The 20,256-nt window shown below is 41.5% G+C and overlaps 1 protein-coding gene across 3 annotated transcripts in view; it reads right to left on the reverse strand.

Annotated features, from left to right (window-relative positions):
- Nucleotides 1-20,256, reverse strand: part of rtkna (rhotekin a) — a gene marked incomplete at its 5' end in the record, with an annotated part of 195,349 nt that overhangs the window by 21,143 nt on the left and 153,950 nt on the right. For all 3 annotated transcript variants that reach the window (XR_014570404.1, XM_083784506.1, XM_083784507.1), the window contains 2 exons: nt 4,335-4,388; nt 5,945-6,224. Coding sequence is in view for 2 of the 3 variants with exons in the window: in XM_083784506.1 (XP_083640632.1) it covers nt 4,335-4,388; nt 5,945-6,224 (334 nt within the window). The remainder of the gene's footprint in view (nt 1-4,334; nt 4,389-5,944; nt 6,225-20,256) is intronic.

The following is a 20,256-nucleotide window of genomic DNA, read 5'->3' on the forward strand; positions in this document are numbered from 1 at the left end:
GTAGAGACAGCACAGAGAGAGAGAGAGAGAGAGAGAGAGAGAGAGAGAGAGAGAGAGAGAGAGAGAGTCACCGTTTGCTTTTCAGGAAATGGAACTAAATAACCTGTGATTCAATTATTTCAATTATTATTTAGTCACAAGCTCAACCCATTAACCCATTCATGACAATTTTCGGAAAGATTTGAGGCACATTTTAACGATTTTTCAAAAATAGCAGACCTACAAGCTGGTGGATCTGCTATTTTTCAATAGCTAAATTATAACATCAATAGCCCACAGACACACCATGATAATCAAAAATAACAAATATATTATAAGCTTACGGCATTGGGAGCTTGTAGATCTGCTATTTCTGAGCACTACTGTTTTTCTTTTTTTATGGCATTAATTTATAAAATATATACCGGTATAAACAGTTGAAATATGGAGATGCATAACGGTATTATGAAAGGTAAACAAACGTGTGTCTTCTCTAAAACACTCAGCATTATAGGCCTTCAGGAGTGTTTAACGAGAATGCAAACCTTATTATGTCCAAAAACTGTTACTTTTCAGAATTCAAAAGCATCAAAAGCAGCAGATCCACGGCGGCGTTAATTTAACCCATTTAGGCCTGACATAAAAAATAATAATAATAAAGTCTTCAATTTTTTTACGTTTCTGTGCTCAATATTTCATGTCAGTCAAGCAGAGATGGGCAAAATACATTGAAAATGTATTTTGATACAAAATACAAATACTGGGTCAAAAAATTTATCTAAATACAAAATACATATTCCATCCCAGCGAAATGCAAATTACAAAATACAAAAAAGTATTTCAAATACGTATTTCAAATACATGTATTTCAAATACTGCCCATCTCTGATGGGCATACAAAATACAAATATTGGGTCAAAAAATGTATCTAAATACAAAATACATCTAATTTCTTCCATCCCAGCGAAATACAAATTACAAAATACAAAAAAGTATTTCAAATACGTATTTCAAATACTGCCCATCTCTGCAGTCAAGGACCCCAAAAATCGATGTAAATTGGCCGCCGACCCCCCATCTGAAAATGTTGTTCCAGGAACCCCTCAGAAGCAAAGATTTGAGTTAAAAACGTTCGCTCTGAAAGTATATATATATTCCTATTATAGTCGCATTTTCGCGATTCTTCAAAAACAGCAGACCTACAAGCTCGTAGCGTGGCACTCGGTGCCACACAGGGGATGATAGGGCCTGTGGTATACCTGAGGAGACCCACACAGGGGATGATAGGGCCTGTGGTATACCTGAGGAGACTGGGAAACCAAACGCTATACTCTGCCAGCTGTTTTCACACGCGCTTACACAACAACCCGCCTATTACCACCTGCCAAGTACTATATGATGACAGGTCAAATACTACTAGCGGGGTAAATGCCATTCTGCAGTAAGGTTATTATTATTATTATTATTATTATTATAATACACCTTGCACAGAATGTGTGGGACGTGATTGTTTGTACCGCATCGCTGTCTCGCACGCCATGGTTGGAAAGGGAAAAAACAAAAGCATTCATTGTTGGTCCAGAACCAGCCATGCTAAATACTAATGTTTTACTTGAGTTACACGCTACACTGTACAGAAGATTATCATCGCTGTTCGGCAGAAACCACTTAACTCCATATTTTAACTTTTTGTATTATTTTTGTAAATTAGTTGGAATCCCTATAACAAACAACCCCCCCCCCCTTTCCACCTGATGGACTATATAGTGAACGCATAGGTTGCATACAGTAAATATTTAGATTTTTAATTATTAGTATTTTAGTATTTCTATGATCTTTTATATAGTAACTGTGTTTGTGTGTACTGTGATTTCTGTTGTCTTTATACCACTGCACAAAAGAAGTTTCCGAAAGGAAAAATAAAGTTCTTTGAAGTTGAAGTAGTTGATCATACTACAGCGCCACACGAAAGCATCAAAAGTATAGCAGATCCAGACGCTCAGAAACGTGCCTGCGTTTGAGCTTGTAGATCTGCTGCTTTTGCAGTCTTTGAATCTGAATCGTAATAGTTTGGGCCGACACGGAACAGAGAGGTCTGACGCTTTGTTTCTCTATATGCTCTAGCTCAGAAGACAGAAATGAAAAACATACAACAAAAAAAACGTAATGTTGTTCACAAACTGAAGCGTTTGGAAGGCCTCCCCCGTCATTCATATTTGAGAGGCCAGAGACATTCCGAGAATACGTTCCATTTCAAAAGGGGATTGCCCTCATTCTCGTGGGTTCTCTCTCGTAATGTCCCCGTGCTTTTTTAATGTCCTTGGCTAATGGCCTCATTATGCCTCATTAACCCATTTTGGGGCGGGAACCCCCGTTCGTGTTTTAAGCATTATGTTATGCTTTAGCTATTGAAAAATAGCAGATCTACAAGTAGGTCTGCTATTTTTGAAAGAATTGTGAAAATGTGGTGCAAATCATTGACTATACCATGTATATTCTTTCAGAGCGAACGTTGTTAACTCAAATCTTTGCTTCTGGGGAGGTCACTGGAACAACATATTTTCAGATGGGGGTCGGGCGGCCAAATGCGTCCTTGACGTGAAATATTGAGAACCACTGATATAGAAACGTGAGGTTTTTCAGAAATTTGTCATGATTTAAAAGTATATATATATATATATTACGTCAGGCCTAAATGGGTTAACCCATTTTGGTGTTTTAACTAAGCATTATGTTATACTTCAGCTATTGAAAAAAAGCAGATCTACAAGCTCATAGCACCAAGTGGTGCGCTACGAGCTTGTACAGAGCTTGTACAGAGCTCTATAATGACTGTGCACACATTTGACCCGCATTAAGTCCCTGCGATGAGGCGCTGGGTAATGAACCGTCAATCAACACGTTTCAGAAAGGTGCTCATTTCTTCCGCAGTGTTCATTTGCATCCACCTGGCAGTATATCCATGTGACCACGTGGCTGGCTAATTAACCCATTAAAACCCAGGAAAGCGTCTGTAGATATTAATACATTTTATTTTTATTTTTATTTTTATTTTTATTTTTATTTTTATTTTTATTTTTATTTTTATTTTTATTTTTATTTTTATTTTTATTTTTATTTTTATTTAAGATTAAAAGCAGTACAAGAACACAGTTAAAAGCAGGAGAAAATAAAACTAGGGCACAGCTTGCAGCAGAAGACACAGAGGTCACACAGAGTCATATAGGCCTGCCTAAACAGGTGGGTTTTGAGGTGAGTTTGAAATATGGTGATAGAGTCCATGTTTCTGATGTCAGGGGGGGAGGGAGTTCCAGAGGTGAGGGGCAGAGCGGCTGGAGGCTCTTGAGCCCCATGGTGGAGAGACGGGCTGGGAGGACTTTCAGGGTGAGGGAGGAGGCAGACCTGAGAGACCGGGTGGGGATGTTGACGTGGACAAGGTCAGACAGGTATGGGGGGGGTTATGGATGGCCTTGAATGTGTGGAGAAGGATTTTGAAGTGGATACGGTATTTGATGGGGAGCCAGTGGAGTTGGTGTAAAACAGGGGTGATGTGACTGATGACAGGGGTTCTGGTGACGATACGGGCAGCAGCGTTCTGGACTAGTTGGAGTTTATATGGAGGAGTTTGTGGGGGAGACCAAAGAGAAGGGAATTACAGTAGTCCAGAGAGTGAACCAGGATAGCGGCACTGTGGGGAGTTAGGGAGGGACGGAGGCGGTTGATGTTTCTGAGGTGGAAATAGGCGGACCGGATGGTGGTGTTGATGTGGGTGTGGAATGAAAGGGTACTGTCGAGGACGACACCCAGACTCTTAACCTGAGGGGAGGGGTTAACCGAGGAGTTGTCAATGGTGAGAGTGAAACTGGGTTGCTTGGTGAGTGTGGATTTGGAACCAATGAGGACTACCTACTATATTACGTGTTTCTCTTCAGATTTAGTACAGTGATTTACACAGTTCTCAAAAATAGCAGATGTACAGTGCTCGCAGCACATGTAGGTACTGTACATCTGCTATTTTTGGGGGGGAAATTTTAAAAATTAAAAAATTAAATAATTTGGATTTTTTGTAACACGAATCTTACCTTCTGGGGGGGGGGGGGGGGGGTTATCACCTAAAACTGTGATATCCTATCACCAAAAAACTGGTGTATGTATGAGCCTTTACACATCGCAGAGGTTTGAAGAAAATCGTGAAAAGTGACATGAAAGTGTTTTGAGAACGACTGACACATAGAAACATGGCTTTTTCAAGAAAACAGTCGGGATTTAGAAGACATTTGCAGAATCGTTCCCAGGTCAAAATGGGTTAAACCATCAGTGAAAGGTGTGCATTGTTCCCAGTGTTTTTTTCTTACCTCCTTTGTTCTTGAAGTATTCCGTGTCTTTCCACATGAGAGGGATCCGAAGATCTGAGAAGACAAAACGACAAGGACCTTGTAAGCAAAGAGCTACTGTACATATACAGTAGTCGAAACGTTCACATGCGTTGTTTCTGTTTGTGGCGTACATCACGATATTCAGCAGCATACTTTATATAACAGTGGAGTGGAGTGTTGGTAACCAAATTAAACCAAATTAACCTGTAAGGGTCAATTTGGTTTCATGGTTTCACCCTTAATTTTTGGCGTGAAATGAAACCAAGAGTTAAAATTATTGTTAAACGTCTGCATTGCTTAATTTACAAGAAGTCTAGAGAATGTTGAAGAATTATTTTTGCCCAACGTTTGCCTGCAATCTCTCCTATGGTACAAACATCAATAGACTACAGCACGGGCGGAATTGGGGACAAAATGACGACAACAATATTCAAAGTTTTAGGTTATGAGAGGCTATAGCTCATCAAATGGTGGTCCGTGGCTCAAATGCAGAACAAATAATGGACCCTGGTCAATGTTCCCCCTAAGGTGCGCCCGTCCGGCGAGTGGGGACCTAAGAGGTGGAGACGTAACAGCAGCAGCAGTGCAGTCAGTGTTAACAAACCCCAAGAACCAGATAAGATCGCGTTGCTTGGACCCGTGTGTTGATGGGACATTTAGATGTGGATAAAAGCACGGCTGTGCGCAACAACGAGAGGGGGGACTAACGTTAGCTTCGCGTTAGCTGGTTAGCTAACGTGGTTAACCCATTCAGGCCTGACGTCGAAATTTAAAAAAAAAGGTTTCTAAATCATGACAATTTTCGGAAAGATTTGAGGCACATTCTAACAATTTTTCAGAAATGGCAGACCTAGCGCTCTATGAGCTTGTAGATCTGCTATTTTTCAATAGCTAAATTATAACAATGTTTAAAACACCAAAATGGGTTAAACATCACTACAGCACAACAAGCCTCCAGTCCGGTGTACTTGTGAATGAATGCTACAAAATCTGGTCAAACATTGGCCCGATTATTAAATAATAAAGAAAGAGGCAACAATTGTGAAAATAGCCGACCTACAAGTTCACAACGATATATCGGCTATTTTCACAATATTTATCTGTGGAACCATTCTGTTGCTTGTCTCGGTGGGGGGGTCCCCAGTTCAAATATGATTACTTTGGGGGGGTCACAGCCTGAAAAGGTTGAGAACCACTGATATAGACCAACTGAATTGCTAGCCTACCACCTTGATATAAAATAAAAATGTAACTTGTAGTGAGTAACCTTACGTAACTATTCATTGATTCACTCGCATACCAAAATCCATTTGGAAAAAAATAAAATAATAATCACACCTGTGTGAAGTGAGGGGCGCTCACTTCGCATTATCTAACGTTTGGATAGTTGGTGTCGAGGTGACGTGATGTTTGCTCAGTAGTCGCCGACGTCTGCTCAGGAGGTTTGAGTGTTCGGCTCAGACCGACACAAAACAAAATAGAGGGAACATTGGCCTCGATATGAAAAGGGTTGAAAACCACTGCAGTATATGTCTCTCTCACACACACACACACACGCACACACACACCCCCGCTAACCGACGACTCACCCGAGATGGCTATCTTTCCTTTGCAGGGCATGCGGTCGTCTGTGGTGGCCGCCGTGCCGCCCCCCGTGTCCGAGGAGCGGCGCATGGCCACCCGCTGCATGACCTGCGCCTCCTTCATGCGCTGCAGCTCCGACATGTAGGCCATGATGCGCGTGCTGCACGTCTGCAGGCTCTTGGAGGCCTCCAGGGCCTGGTCGCGCTGCGAGCACGCCGCCAGCAGCTTGCAGGCGCCGTCGCGCATCCGGATCTCGTGGTCGATCTTCTTCTGGATGTCGCTGTCCTGTGGCGAGATAAGGACGGGGTATGGGATAAGATCGGATGCCGTTAGTGTTAGATTCCGTTAACACCGGTGTTGTTTTGGGCAGCAAACTTCTATTTTAGCTTTAGTCACAGTCTCCTGAAGTTTTCACTTTAGTCTTAGTCACATTTTAGTCACCTGGAATGTATTAGTGCTAGTCTAGTCATAAGATTTTAGTCGACTACATCTACAGGTGATTTAGTCTTGTTGCCGTCATAATGACTTATTTTACACTTGCTGAAAATAGCCGATCTGCTTTTTTTACTACAAGCTCATAGCACGCCACTCGGTGGTGCGCTATGAGCTTGTAGGTCTGCTTTTGAATTTGGCTTTTGAATACAGTATGTATGCTATTTAGAAAGTGTCTTATTTGTGTACGTCTCTAAATGTTTTGATGAATTGAACAAGGTGGACCCTCTTGTAAACACGTGTAACGCTTTATTGGGTCGTCCACTCACAGTTAACAGTCTCTGTATTTGCGTTGTGCTTGAAATGTACTGTGATTCTGCAAACTGTTAATACATATTTCAATCAATCAATGCCTTTTCTTCATATTCCAGCCATTACACTTAACACTGTACTCAACTTGCCATTGGAGCAGGAACCCCTTTTGGTGTTAGCATTATGTTATGCTTTAGCTATTGAAAAACAGCAGATCTACAAGCTCGTAGCGCGCCACCATCCTCAGGCCCACATGGCTGTTCAACAGTGGGGTCTAATATGTGGTTTGGACACAGATTCTCGCTTGGGGACCGTAGGACCGCATGGCGGTCGAAGAGCTTACACCAACAGCTGTATAAATCAAACGCAAACCGTCCAAAATATACAGTCGTCCCACGCCCCGACCGAGGGGGGGGGGGGGGCCTCCGACACGCCATCGCCGCTTGAGAGATGGGAGCCGCTTGCCCCCCCCCCCCGCCGGCCGGCGCCATTATTTTGATACCGCTATTTCAACAAACAGTGCAAACATTAAAGGAAGGGGGTCGAAGACCACGGCGAGGACGTTGCTCTATGCATGAAGCTAAAGGCTGCCGGCGCCAACAATTAACCATAGACTGTAAAAAATATATGGACAAAGCGTTCCCCGGGTCTAACATTGAAGCCTGTAATTCCTTGCACTGTAAGTCGCCATATTTCTAGATCCGTTTGGGCCCAGCTGGCCATTGGCTGGCTCCGTTTGGGCCCAGCTGGCCATTGGCTGGCCCAGACAACGAGGTGGGACTCCCCCCCCCCCCCCCTTTACTCTTCGTTGGTTTTTATTTTGACTGAACGGGGGGGTGGCTCCCGATCATAGACTGTAACGGTAGCCACGCCCCAACATACACGACTTTATGGTAAAAAAATTTTTTTATAAATGGGACCATCATTCTCCAAAAAGAATATTATGACATGAGAAATGAGACTTTAAACTAGTGACTGGAAGCAGAAAGTATTCATGACCATGTTTATTAAGGTAATACAGTCTAGGTGAAGTTGGGCCCAAATACATGGGCCTCTATGGGGATATGGGGTTTTTTGGGCCCAATGACAGCGCCACAACAGGCCATTATATGAACTTTCAGGAAGTCCCGATTTCCTTAGTGGTTTCACGAAATATCTGTCTGACTGCCCCCCTGCAATTAACCCATTGCCAAGGATTAATTTGGCAGCGCCGTGGACCCCCCCAATCATGAACAATGAGAATGTTTTGTGCCATATATATATATATATATAAAAGCAGCCATTTTCATTTATAAATCGCCTGTCGGTCGGGTGGAAACCTCACGTGTCCAAAACGGACGTATATACTTTCCAGGATTCACATTCAAAAGCAGATCTCACACTGTGAGCTTGTAACATCGTTTCCGACAATTCCAACCACGTAGTAATCGTTTGTCAATAACTGTGTTCACTGGAAACAATTGACGACTATGCAAAACAATAGCAATTAGCTCAAACCATTTCGATCAGGCGATTATGTACTAATTATTGCCTATAGCCCATTTTGGGCGGGAAACCCTTTTGGTGTTAGCATTATGTTATGCTTTAGCTATTGAAAAATAGAAGATATACAAGCTCGTAGCGACTGACATAGAAACATAGCTTTTTCAGAAAACTGTCAGGATGTAGAAGACATTCTTAGAATCTGATCTCAGGTCAAAATGGGCTAGTTTCCACGCCCACACACACACAGCTTATAAGCCAGTACAGTACAGTACAGTACAGTACAGTGTGGTGCGGTGCAGTCAGTGGTGCGTGTGTGTGTGTGTGTGTGTGTGTGTGTGAGGCTGACCTGAGAGGAGGAAGTCACTGTATTTATAGCAGCTAAATGAACAGGCCTGTTGTCCTACTGGGAAGAGGCTCAGAATAGAGCATCCATCCATCCGTCCATCCATCCATCCATCTGTCCATCCATCCGTCCATCCATCCATCCGTCCATCCATCCATCTGTCCATCCGTCCATCCATCCATCCAGCCAGCCAGCCTATACTTCACACGCTATTTCTTCTATGTCAGTCGCTCTTCGACTTTTCAAAAAACAGCAGACCTACAAGCTCGCTATGAGCCCATTCTGGGCGGGTGCCCCTTTTGGTGTTTTAAACATTATGTTTATAATTTAGCTATTGAAAAATAGCAGACCTACAAGCTCGTAGCGCTACGAGCTTGTAGGTCTGCTATTTTTGAAAAGTCGTGAAAATATTTATTTCAGAAAATTGGAGGATTTAGAATATATATTTTTTAATTTCGACGTAGGCCTCAATAGCTAAATGGGTTAATAGCAAACACAGGTGTTTAAAATTATTGTGATGGCTGTACTTTGCATCACCCTCTTTATACTCGACAGCCTCTAATTATGATTATGATTGACAGAAGCCATATGAAAATATACAGAAATATAATGAAATACTTTTCAACTGGAATGGGTAAAAGGGCAGGTGTTCGAACCCCTCCTCCCTGGGCCCCACGCACAAGCGCACACACACACACACACACACACACACACACACACACACACACACACAGGCGTATGTGGGGAGAGGTAGCCGTCTGCTGTGGTCAGCGGTAGGGGTCACGGGGTCAACGACCCAGACAGGACAAGCCTAACCACGCAGAAGAGCACGTCGTAAACAAGCCCATTACGCCACCATCTGTGACCACATCGTACACCTACGTGGTGTGTGTGTGTGCGTGCGTGCGTGCGTGCATGCGTGCGTGCGTGCGTGTGTGTGCGCGCGTGCGTGACTACCTTGATTATACGAGAGAGGATCAGCCTTTCTCTATCTTGCCAGACGGCTACAGAGAAGGAGGCGACCATCTGGCAGTTACAGACTACCTGATGGAGGGTTGGTTATAACTGACTGAACAGTTACAGACTACCTGATGGAGGGTTGGTTATAACTGACTGAACAGTTACAGACTACCTGATGGAGGGTTAGTTATAACTGACTGAACAGTTACAGACTACCTGATGGAGGGTTGGTTATAACTGACTGAACAGTTACAGACTACCTGATGGAGGGTTAGTTATAACTGACTGAACAGTTACAGACTACCTGATGGAGGGTTGGTTATAACTGACTGAACAGTTACAGACTACCTGATGGAGGGTTAGTTATAACTGACTGAACAGTTACAGACTACCTGATGGAGGGTTGGTTATAACTGACTGAACAGTTACAGACTACCTGATGGAGGGTTAGTTATAACTGACTGAACAGTTACAGACTACCTGATGGAGGGTTGGTTATAACTGACTGAACAGTTACAGACTACCTGATGGAGGGTTAGTTATAACTGACTGAACAGTGTTGGAGACTAGCTGAGTTCCAGTATTGGAGACTAGCTGAGTTCCAGAGTTGGAGACTAGCTGAGTTCCAGTATTGGAGACTAGCTGAGTTCCAGTGTTGGAGACTAGCTGAGTTCCAGTGTTGGAGACTAGCTGAGTTCCAGTGTTGGAGACTAGCTGAGTTCCAGGGTTGGAGACTAGCTGAGTTCCAGTATTGGAGACTAGCTGAGTTCCAGAGTTGGAGACTAGCTGAGTTCCAGTATTGGAGACTAGCTGAGTTCCAGTGTTGGAGACTAGCTGAGTTCCAGTATTGGAGACTAGCTGAGTTCCAGTGTTGGAGACTAGCTGAGTTCCAGTATTGGAGACTAGCTGAGTTCCAGGGTTGAAGACTAGCTGAGTTCAAGGGTTGGAGGCTAGTTGAGTTCCAGTGTTGGAGACTAGCTGAGTTCCAGTGTTGGAGACTAGCTGAGTTCAAGGGTTGGAGACTATAAAGTTCCAGTGTTGGAGACTAGCTGAGTTCAAGGGTTGGAAACTAGCTGAGTTCCAGTGTTGGAGACTAGCTGAGTTCAAGGGTTGGAGGCTAGCTGAGTTCCAGTGTTGGAGACTAGCTGAGTTCCAGTGTTGGAGACTAGCTGAGTTCCAGTGTTGGAGACTAGCTGAGTTCCAGTGTTGGAGACTAGCTGAGTTCCAGTGTTGGAGACTAGCTGAGTTCAAGGGTTGGAGACTAGCTGAGTTCCAGTGTTGGAGACTAGCTGAGTTCAAGGGTTGGAGACTAGCTGAGTTCCAGTGTTGGAGACTAGCTGAGTTCCAGTGTTGGAGGCTAGCTGAGTTCCAGTGTTGGAGGCTAGCTGAGTTCCAGTGTTGGAGGCTAGCTGAGTTCCAGTGTTGGAGACTAGCTGAGTTCCAGTGTTGGAGGCTAGCTGAGTTCCAGTGTTGGAGACTAGCTGAGTTCCAGTGTTGGAGACTAGCTGAGTTCAAGGGTTGGAGGCTAGCTGAGTTCCATTGTTGGAGACTAGCTGAGCTGACAACAACATACAGTATAAACACTGTCCAGTGACAATCTGGAGCAGTGCAGAGGCGAGCGTTGAGTGGACGCACCCGTTCACCACGGTCTGCTTTATTAGATAAATGTGGAGGATCTGAATAAACAGGGAGAAGCAGCCATTGTTCTCCCACCTCTCTCTCTCTCTCTGGACGTCCCATAGACCCGCCCACCTCCTTTCACCTTCATCATATGCATCCCTTTCTTAACCACGACATTGTAAATCCCACACGGGTGGTGTGCTTAAAACCACACCCCGCTGCTGTGGCCAACGCGGATGTGCATCGCACCTACAACAGCTGTGGACTAGATCTGAAATATATAACTCTATGTGGACTAGACCGCCCACTGGCTTAACACATGCTGCTGAAGGGTGTGTGTGTGTGTGTGGGTGTGTGCGTGCGTGTGTTCGTCCATCTGTGCAATTATGTAAAAGGTATACATTATATTGATGTATCAGCTTTTCATATTCTCACAACCTCATCAGCGTCAATATGACGAACGAGCTTACATGGAAATCACGGATATGAATGCATGTATTGATTTTATAATAAAGCTGTTATTGACAAGGAATCAGCATTTCTGTATGTTTTGCTACTTTTGTGTGACACTGGAGAGGAGAGGAGAGGAGAGGAGAGGAGAGGAGAGGAGAGGAGAGGAGAGGAGAGGAGAGGAGAGGAGAGGAGAGGAGAGGAGAGGAGAGGAGAGGAGAGGAGAGGAGAGGAGAGGAGAGGAGAGGAGAGAGAGAGATAAACAAAAGAGAACAGTGGGGAAGAACAATGGGACACTGAGGAGAAATAAACACACACACACGCACGGACAGACGCACACACACACACACACACACGCACACGCACGCGCGCACACGCACAGAGTGGGTGAATTCCAGACCACTCCCATGCGTCGAGAGACTCGAGACCTCTCTCTCTCTCTCTCTGACCAAACTTAGCAGGCTTTCAATTAGTCAACCACAGCTATGTGCCTCGCCCGCCCGCCCCCGGCTCCCCACCCTATGAATCTCTCTCTCTCTCTCTCTCTCTCTGAACACGTCAAAAAAGGAAAAGAATATTCTGAAAAAAGAAACAATAGCGACCAAGTGCGAAGAAGACATTATTGGAGGGCAGTGTGTGAGTGAGAAGAGGAAGATGGATGGAGAGAGAGAGAGATAGAGAGAGAGAGAGAGAGAGAGAGAGAGAGAGAGAGAGAGAGAGAGAGAGAGAGAGAGAGAGATAGAGAGAGAGAGAGAGGGAGAGAGGGAGAGAGGGAGAGAGAGAGAGAGAGAGAGAGAGAGAGAGAGGGAGAGAGAGAGAGAGAGAGAGAGAGGGAGGGAGAGAGTCCCCCCCGTCTGTGATCACAAGGGAGAGGAGAACATCAGCAGACTGTCATTAATACACAACACATGAGGCCTCTGTCCATAACACACACACACACACACACACACACACACACACACACACACACACACACACACACACACACACACACACACACACACACACACACACACACACACACACACACACACACACACACACACACACACACAGTAAACAGACCACAGTGTGTCCCATGTCACCCCTAAAATAAATTAACAACAAGCCCAAAACAAACACAGAGAGCCAGCAAGTGTGCACGCACGCACGCACGCACGCACGCACGCACGCACGCGCACACAACGAGCCATTTAATACATTTCCACACACTGTTCCCCTTCAGCTACTGCTGCTGGGAACGACACAAAGCAACACACCCATAGACTTACATATAGTCTATAGGGAACACAACCATAGAGTTACATATAGTCTATAGAGGGAACACAACCATAGAGTTACATATAGTCTATAGGGAACACAACCATAGAGTTACATATAGTCTATAGGGAACACAACCATAGAGTTACATATAGTCTATAGGGAACACAACCATAGAGTTACATATAGTCTATAGAGGAACACAACCATAGAGTTACATATAGTCTATAGGGAACACAACCATAGAGTTACATATAGTCTATAGAGGGAACACAACCATAGAGTTACATATAGTCTATAGGGAACACAACCATAGAGTTACATATAGTCTATAGGGAACACAACCATAGAGTTACATATAGTCTATAGAGGAACACAACCATAGAGTTACATATAGTCTATAGAGGGAACACAACCATAGAGTTACATATAGTCTATAGAGGGAACACAACCATAGAGTTACATATAGTCTATAGAGGGAGGACAACCATAGAGTTACATATAGTCTATAGAGGGAACACAACCATAGAGTTACATATAGTCTATAGAGGGAGGACAACCACAGAGTTACATATAGTCTATAGAGGGAACACAACCATAGAGTTACATATAGTCTATAGAGGGAGGACAACCATAGAGTTACATATAGTCTATAGAGGGAGGACAACCATAGAGTTACATATAGTCTATAGAGGGAGGACAACCATAGAGTTACATATAGTCTATAGGGAACACAACCATAGAGTTACATATAGTCTATAGAGGAACACAACCATAGAGTTACATATAGTCTATAGAGGGAACACAACCATAGAGTTACATATAGTCTATAGAGGGAACACAACCATAGAGTTACATATAGTCTATAGAGGGAGGACAACCATAGAGTTACATATAGTCTATAGAGGGAGGACAACCATAGAGTTACATATAGTCTATAGAGGGAGGACAACCATAGAGTTACATATAGTCTATAGGGAACACAACCATAGAGTTACATATAGTCTATAGAGGAACACAACCATAGAGTTACATATAGTCTATAGAGGGAACACAACCATAGAGTTACATATAGTCTATAGAGGGAACACAACCATAGAGTTACATATAGTCTATAGAGGGAGGACAACCATAGAGTTACATATAGTCTATAGAGGGAACACAACCATAGAGTTACATATAGTCTATAGAGGGAGGACAACCATAGAGTTACATATAGTCTATAGAGGGAACTCAACCATAGAGTTACATATAGTCTATAGAGGGAGGACAACCATAGAGTTACATATAGTCTATAGAGGAGGACAACCATAGAGTTACATATAGTCTATAGAGGGAGGACAACCATAGAGTTACATATAGTCTATAGAGGGAACACAACCATAGAGTTACATATAGTCTATAGAGGGAACACAACCATAGAGTTACATATAGTCTATAGAGGGAGGACAACCATAGAGTTACATATAGTCTATAGGGAACACAACCATATAGTTACATATAGTCTATAGAGGGAGGACAACCATAGAGTTACATATAGTCTATAGGGAACACAACCATAGAGTTACATATAGTCTATAGAGGGAGGACAACCATAGAGTTACATATAGTCTATAGAGGAACACAACCATAGTTACATATAGTCTATAGAGGAACACAACCATAGTTACATATAGTCTATAGAGGGAACACAACCATAGAGTTACATATAGTCTATAGAGGAACACAACCATAGTTACATATAGTCTATAGAGGGAGGACAACCATAGAGTTACATATAGTCTATAGAGGGAGGACAACCATAGAGTTACATATAGTCTATAGGGAACACAACCATAGAGTTACATATAGTCTATAGGGAACACAACCATAGAGTTACATATAGTCTATAGGGAACACAACCATAGAGTTACATATAGTCTATAGAGGGAACACAACCATAGAGTTACATATAGTCTATAGAGGGAGGACAACCATAGAGTTACATATAGTCTATAGAGGAACACAACCATAGAGTTACATATAGTCTATAGAGGGAGGACAACCATAGAGTTACATATAGTCTATAGAGGGAGGACAACCATAGAGTTACATATAGTCTATAGAGGGAGGACAACCATAGAGTTACATATAGTCTATAGAGGAACACAACCATAGAGTTACATATAGTCTATAGGGAACACAACCATAGAGTTACATATAGTCTATAGAGGAACACAACCATAGTTACATATAGTCTATAGAGGGAACACAACCATAGAGTTACATATAGTCTATAGAGGGAACACAACCATAGTTACATATAGTCTATAGAGGGAGGACAACCATAGAGTTACATATAGTCTATAGAGGGAACACAACCATAGAGTTACATATAGTCTATAGGGGAACACAACCATAGAGTTACATATAGTCTATAGGGAACACACCCATAGAGTTACATATAGTCTATAGAGGGAGGACAACCATATAGTTACATATAGTCTATAGAGGGAGGACAACCATAGAGTTACATATAGTCTATAGAGGGAACACAACCATAGAGTTACATATAGTCTATAGAGGGAACACAACCATAGAGTTACATATAGTCTATAGAGGGAGGACAACCATAGAGTTACATATAGTCTATAGAGGGAGGACAACCATAGAGTTACATATAGTCTATAGGGAACACAACCATAAGAGTTACATATAGTCTATAGAGGAACACAACCATAGAGTTACATATAGTCTATAGAGGAACACAACCATAGAGTTACATATAGTCTATAGGGAACACAACCATAGAGTTACATATAGGTCCTATTAGGGAACACAACCATAGAGTTACATATAGTCTATAGGGAACACAACCATAGAGTTACATAATAGTCTATAGAGGAACACAACCATAGAGTTACATATAGTCTATAGGGGAACACAACCATAGAGTTACATATAGTCTATAGGGAACACAACCATAGAGTTACATATAGTCTATAGGGAACACAACCATAGAGTTACATATAGTCTATAGAGGGAACACAAACCATAGAGTTACATATAGTCTATAGGGAACACAACCATAGAGTTACATATAGTCTATAGGGAACACAACCATAGAGTTACATATAGTCTATAGAGGGAGGACACACCATAGAGTTACATATAGTCTATAGGGAACACAACCATAGAGTTACATAATAGTCTATAGGGAACACAACCATAGAGTTACATATAGTCTATAGAGGGAACACAACCATAGAGTTACATATAGTCTATAGGGAACACAACCATAGAGTTAAGGTACAACCAGTTACTATAGTCTATAGGGAACACAACCATAGAGTTACATATAGTCTATAGAGGGAACACAACCATAGAGTTACATATAGTCTATAGGGAACACAACCATAGAGTTACATATAGTCTATAGGGAACACACCCATAGAGTTACATATAGTCTATAGAAGGGGAGGGAGGGAACACAACCATAGAGTTACATATAGTCTATAGGGAACACAACCATAGAGTTACATATAGTCTATAGAGGAACACAACCATAGAGTTACATATAGTCTATAGGGAACACAACCATAGAGTTACATATAGTCTATAGGGAACACAACCATAGAGTTACATATAGTCTATAGAGGGAACACAACCATAGAGTTACATATAGTCTATAGGGAACACAACCATAGAGTTACATATAGTCTATAGGGAACACAACCCATAGAGTTACATATAGTCTATAGGGAGGACAACCATAGAGTTACATATAGTCTATAGGGAACACAACCATAGAGTTACATATAGTCTATAGAGGGAACACAACCATAGAGTTACATATAGTCTATAGAGGAACACAACCCATAGAGTTACATATAGTCTATAGGGAACACAACCATAGAGTTACATATAGTCTATAGGGAACACAACCATAGAGTTACATATAGTCTATAGAGGGAACACAACCATAGAGTTACATATAGTCTATAGGGAACACAACCATAGAGTTACATATAGTCTATAGGGAACACACCCATAGAGTTACATATAGTCTATAGAGGGAGGACAACCATAGAGTTACATATAGTCTATAGAGGGAACACAACCATAGAGTTACATATAGTCTATAGGGAACACAACCATAGAGTTACATATAGTCTATAGAGGAACACAACCATAGAGTTACATATAGTCTATAGGGAACACAACCATAGAGTTACATATAGTCTATAGGGAACACAACCATAGAGTTACATATAGTCTATAGAGGGAACACAACCATAGAGTTACATATAGTCTATAGGGAACACAACCATAGAGTTACATATAGTCTATAGGGAACACACCATAGAGTTACATATAGTCTATAGAGGGAGGACAACCATAGAGTTACATATAGTCTATAGAGGGAACACAACCATAGAGTTACATATAGTCTATAGGGAACACAACCATAGAGTTACATATAGTCTATAGAGGGAGGACAACCATAGAGTTACATATAGTCTATAGAGGGAACACAACCATAGAGTTACATATAGTCTATAGGGAACACAACCATAGAGTTACATATAGTCTATAGAGGGAGGACAACCATAGAGTTACATATAGTCTATAGGGAACACAACCATAGAGTTACATATAGTCTATAGAGGGAGGACAACCATAGAGTTACATATAGTCTATAGAGGGAGGACAACCATAGAGTTACATATAGTCTATAGGGAACACAACCATAGAGTTACATATAGTCTATAGAGGAACACAACCATAGAGTTACATATAGTCTATAGAGGAACACAACCATAGAGTTACATATAGTCTATAGGGAACACAACCATAGAGTTACATATAGTCTATAGAGGGAGGACAACCATAGAGTTACATATAGTCTATAGGGAACACAACCATAGAGTTACATATAGTCTATAGAGGGAACACAACCATAGAGTTACATATAGTCTATAGGGAACACAACCATAGAGTTACATATAGTCTATAGGGAACACAACCATAGAGTTACATATAGTCTATAGAGGAACACAACCATAGAGTTACATATATTCTATAGGGAACACAACCATAGAGTTACATATAGTCTATAGAGGGAGGACAACCATAGAGTTACATATAGTCTATAGAGGGAGGACAACCATAGAGTTACATATAGTCTATAGAGGAACACAACCATAGAGTTACATATATTCTATAGGGAACACAACCATAGAGTTACATATAGTCTATAGAGGGAACACAACCATAGAGTTACATATAGTCTATAGAGGGAGGACAACCATAGAGTTACATATAGTCTATAGGGAACACAACCATAGAGTTACATATATTCTATAGGGAACACAACCATAGAGTTACATATAGTCTATAGAGGGAACACAACCATAGAGTTACATATAGTCTATAGGGAACACAACCATAGAGTTACATATAGTCTATAGAGGGAACACAACCATAGAGTTACATATAGTCTATAGAGGAACACAACCATAGAGTTACATATAGTCTATAGGGAACACAACCATAGAGTTACATATAGTCTATAGAGGGAACACAACCATAGAGTTACATATAGTCTATAGAGGGAGGACAACCATAGAGTTACATATAGTCTATAGAGGGAGGACAACCATAGAGTTACATATAGTCTATAGAGGGAACACAACCATAGAGTTACATATAGTCTATAGGGAACACAACCATAGAGTTACATATAGTCTATAGAGGGAACACAACCATAGAGTTACATATAGTCTATAGGGAACACAACCATAGAGTTACATATAGTCTATAGGGAACACAACCATAGAGTTACATATAGTCTATAGGGAACACAACCATAGAGTTACATATAGTCTATAGGGAACACAACCATAGAGTTACATATAGTCTATAGAGGGAACACAACCATAGAGTTACATATAGTCTATAGGGAACACAACCATAGAGTTACATATAGTCTATAGAGGGAGGACAACCATAGAGTTACATATAGTCTATAGAGGGAGGACAACCATAGAGTTACATATAGTCTATAGAGGAACACAACCATAGAGTTACATATAGTCTATAGGGAACACAACCATAGAGTTACATATAGTCTATAGAGGGAACACAACCATAGAGTTACATATAGTCTATAGGGAACACAACCATAGAGTTACATATAGTCTATAGAGGGAGGACAACCATAGAGTTACATATAGTCTATAGGGAACACAACCATAGAGTTACATATAGTCTATAGAGGAACACAACCATAGAGTTACATATAGTCTATAGAGGGAACACAACCATAGAGTTACATATAGTCTATAGAGGGAACACAACCATAGAGTTACATATAGTCTATAGGGAACACAACCATAGAGTTACATATAGTCTATAGAGGGAGGACAACCATAGAGTTACATATAGTCTATAGAGGGAGGACAACCATAGAGTTACATATAGTCTATAGGGAACACACCCATAGAGTTACATATAGTCTATAGAGGAACACAACCATAGAGTTACATATAGTCTATAGAGGGAGGACAACCATAGAGTTACATATAGTCTATAGAGGGAGGACAACCATAGAGTTACATATAGTCTATAGGGAACACAACCATAGAGTTACATATAGTCTATAGAGGGAGGACAACCATAGAGTTACATATAGTCTATAGGGAACACAACCATAGAGTTACATATAGTCTATAGAGGGAGGACAACCATAGAGTTACATATAGTCTATAGAGGGAACACAACCATAGAGTTACATATAGTCTATAGAGGGAGGACAACCATAGAGTTACATATAGTCTATAGAGGGAGGACAACCATAGAGTTACATATAGTCTATAGGGAACACAACCATAGAGTTACATATAGTCTATAGGGAACACAACCATAGAGTTACATATAGTCTATAGAGGGAGGACAACCATAGAGTTACATATAGTCTATAGAGGGAACACAACCATAGAGTTACATATAGTCTATAGAGGGAACACAACCATAGAGTTACATATAGTCTATAGAGGGAACACAACCATAGAGTTACATATAGTCTATAGGGAACACAACCATAGAGTTACATATAGTCTATAGAGGAACACAACCATAGAGTTACATATAGTCTATAGAGGGAACACAACCATAGAGTTACATATAGTCTATAGAGGGAACACAACCATAGAGTTACATATAGTCTATAGGGAACACAACCATAGAGTTACATATAGTCTATAGAGGGAGGACAACCATAGAGTTACATATAGTCTATAGAGGGAGGACAACCATAGAGTTACATATAGTCTATAGGGAACACACCCATAGAGTTACATATAGTCTATAGAGGAACACAACCATAGAGTTACATATAGTCTATAGAGGGAGGACAACCATAGAGTTACATATAGTCTATAGAGGGAGGACAACCATAGAGTTACATATAGTCTA

This window comes from Protomyctophum parallelum (assembly GCF_964188405.1).
Source record: "Protomyctophum parallelum genome assembly, chromosome: 15".
NCBI classification, from domain to species: Eukaryota; Metazoa; Chordata; class Actinopteri; order Myctophiformes; family Myctophidae; genus Protomyctophum; species Protomyctophum parallelum.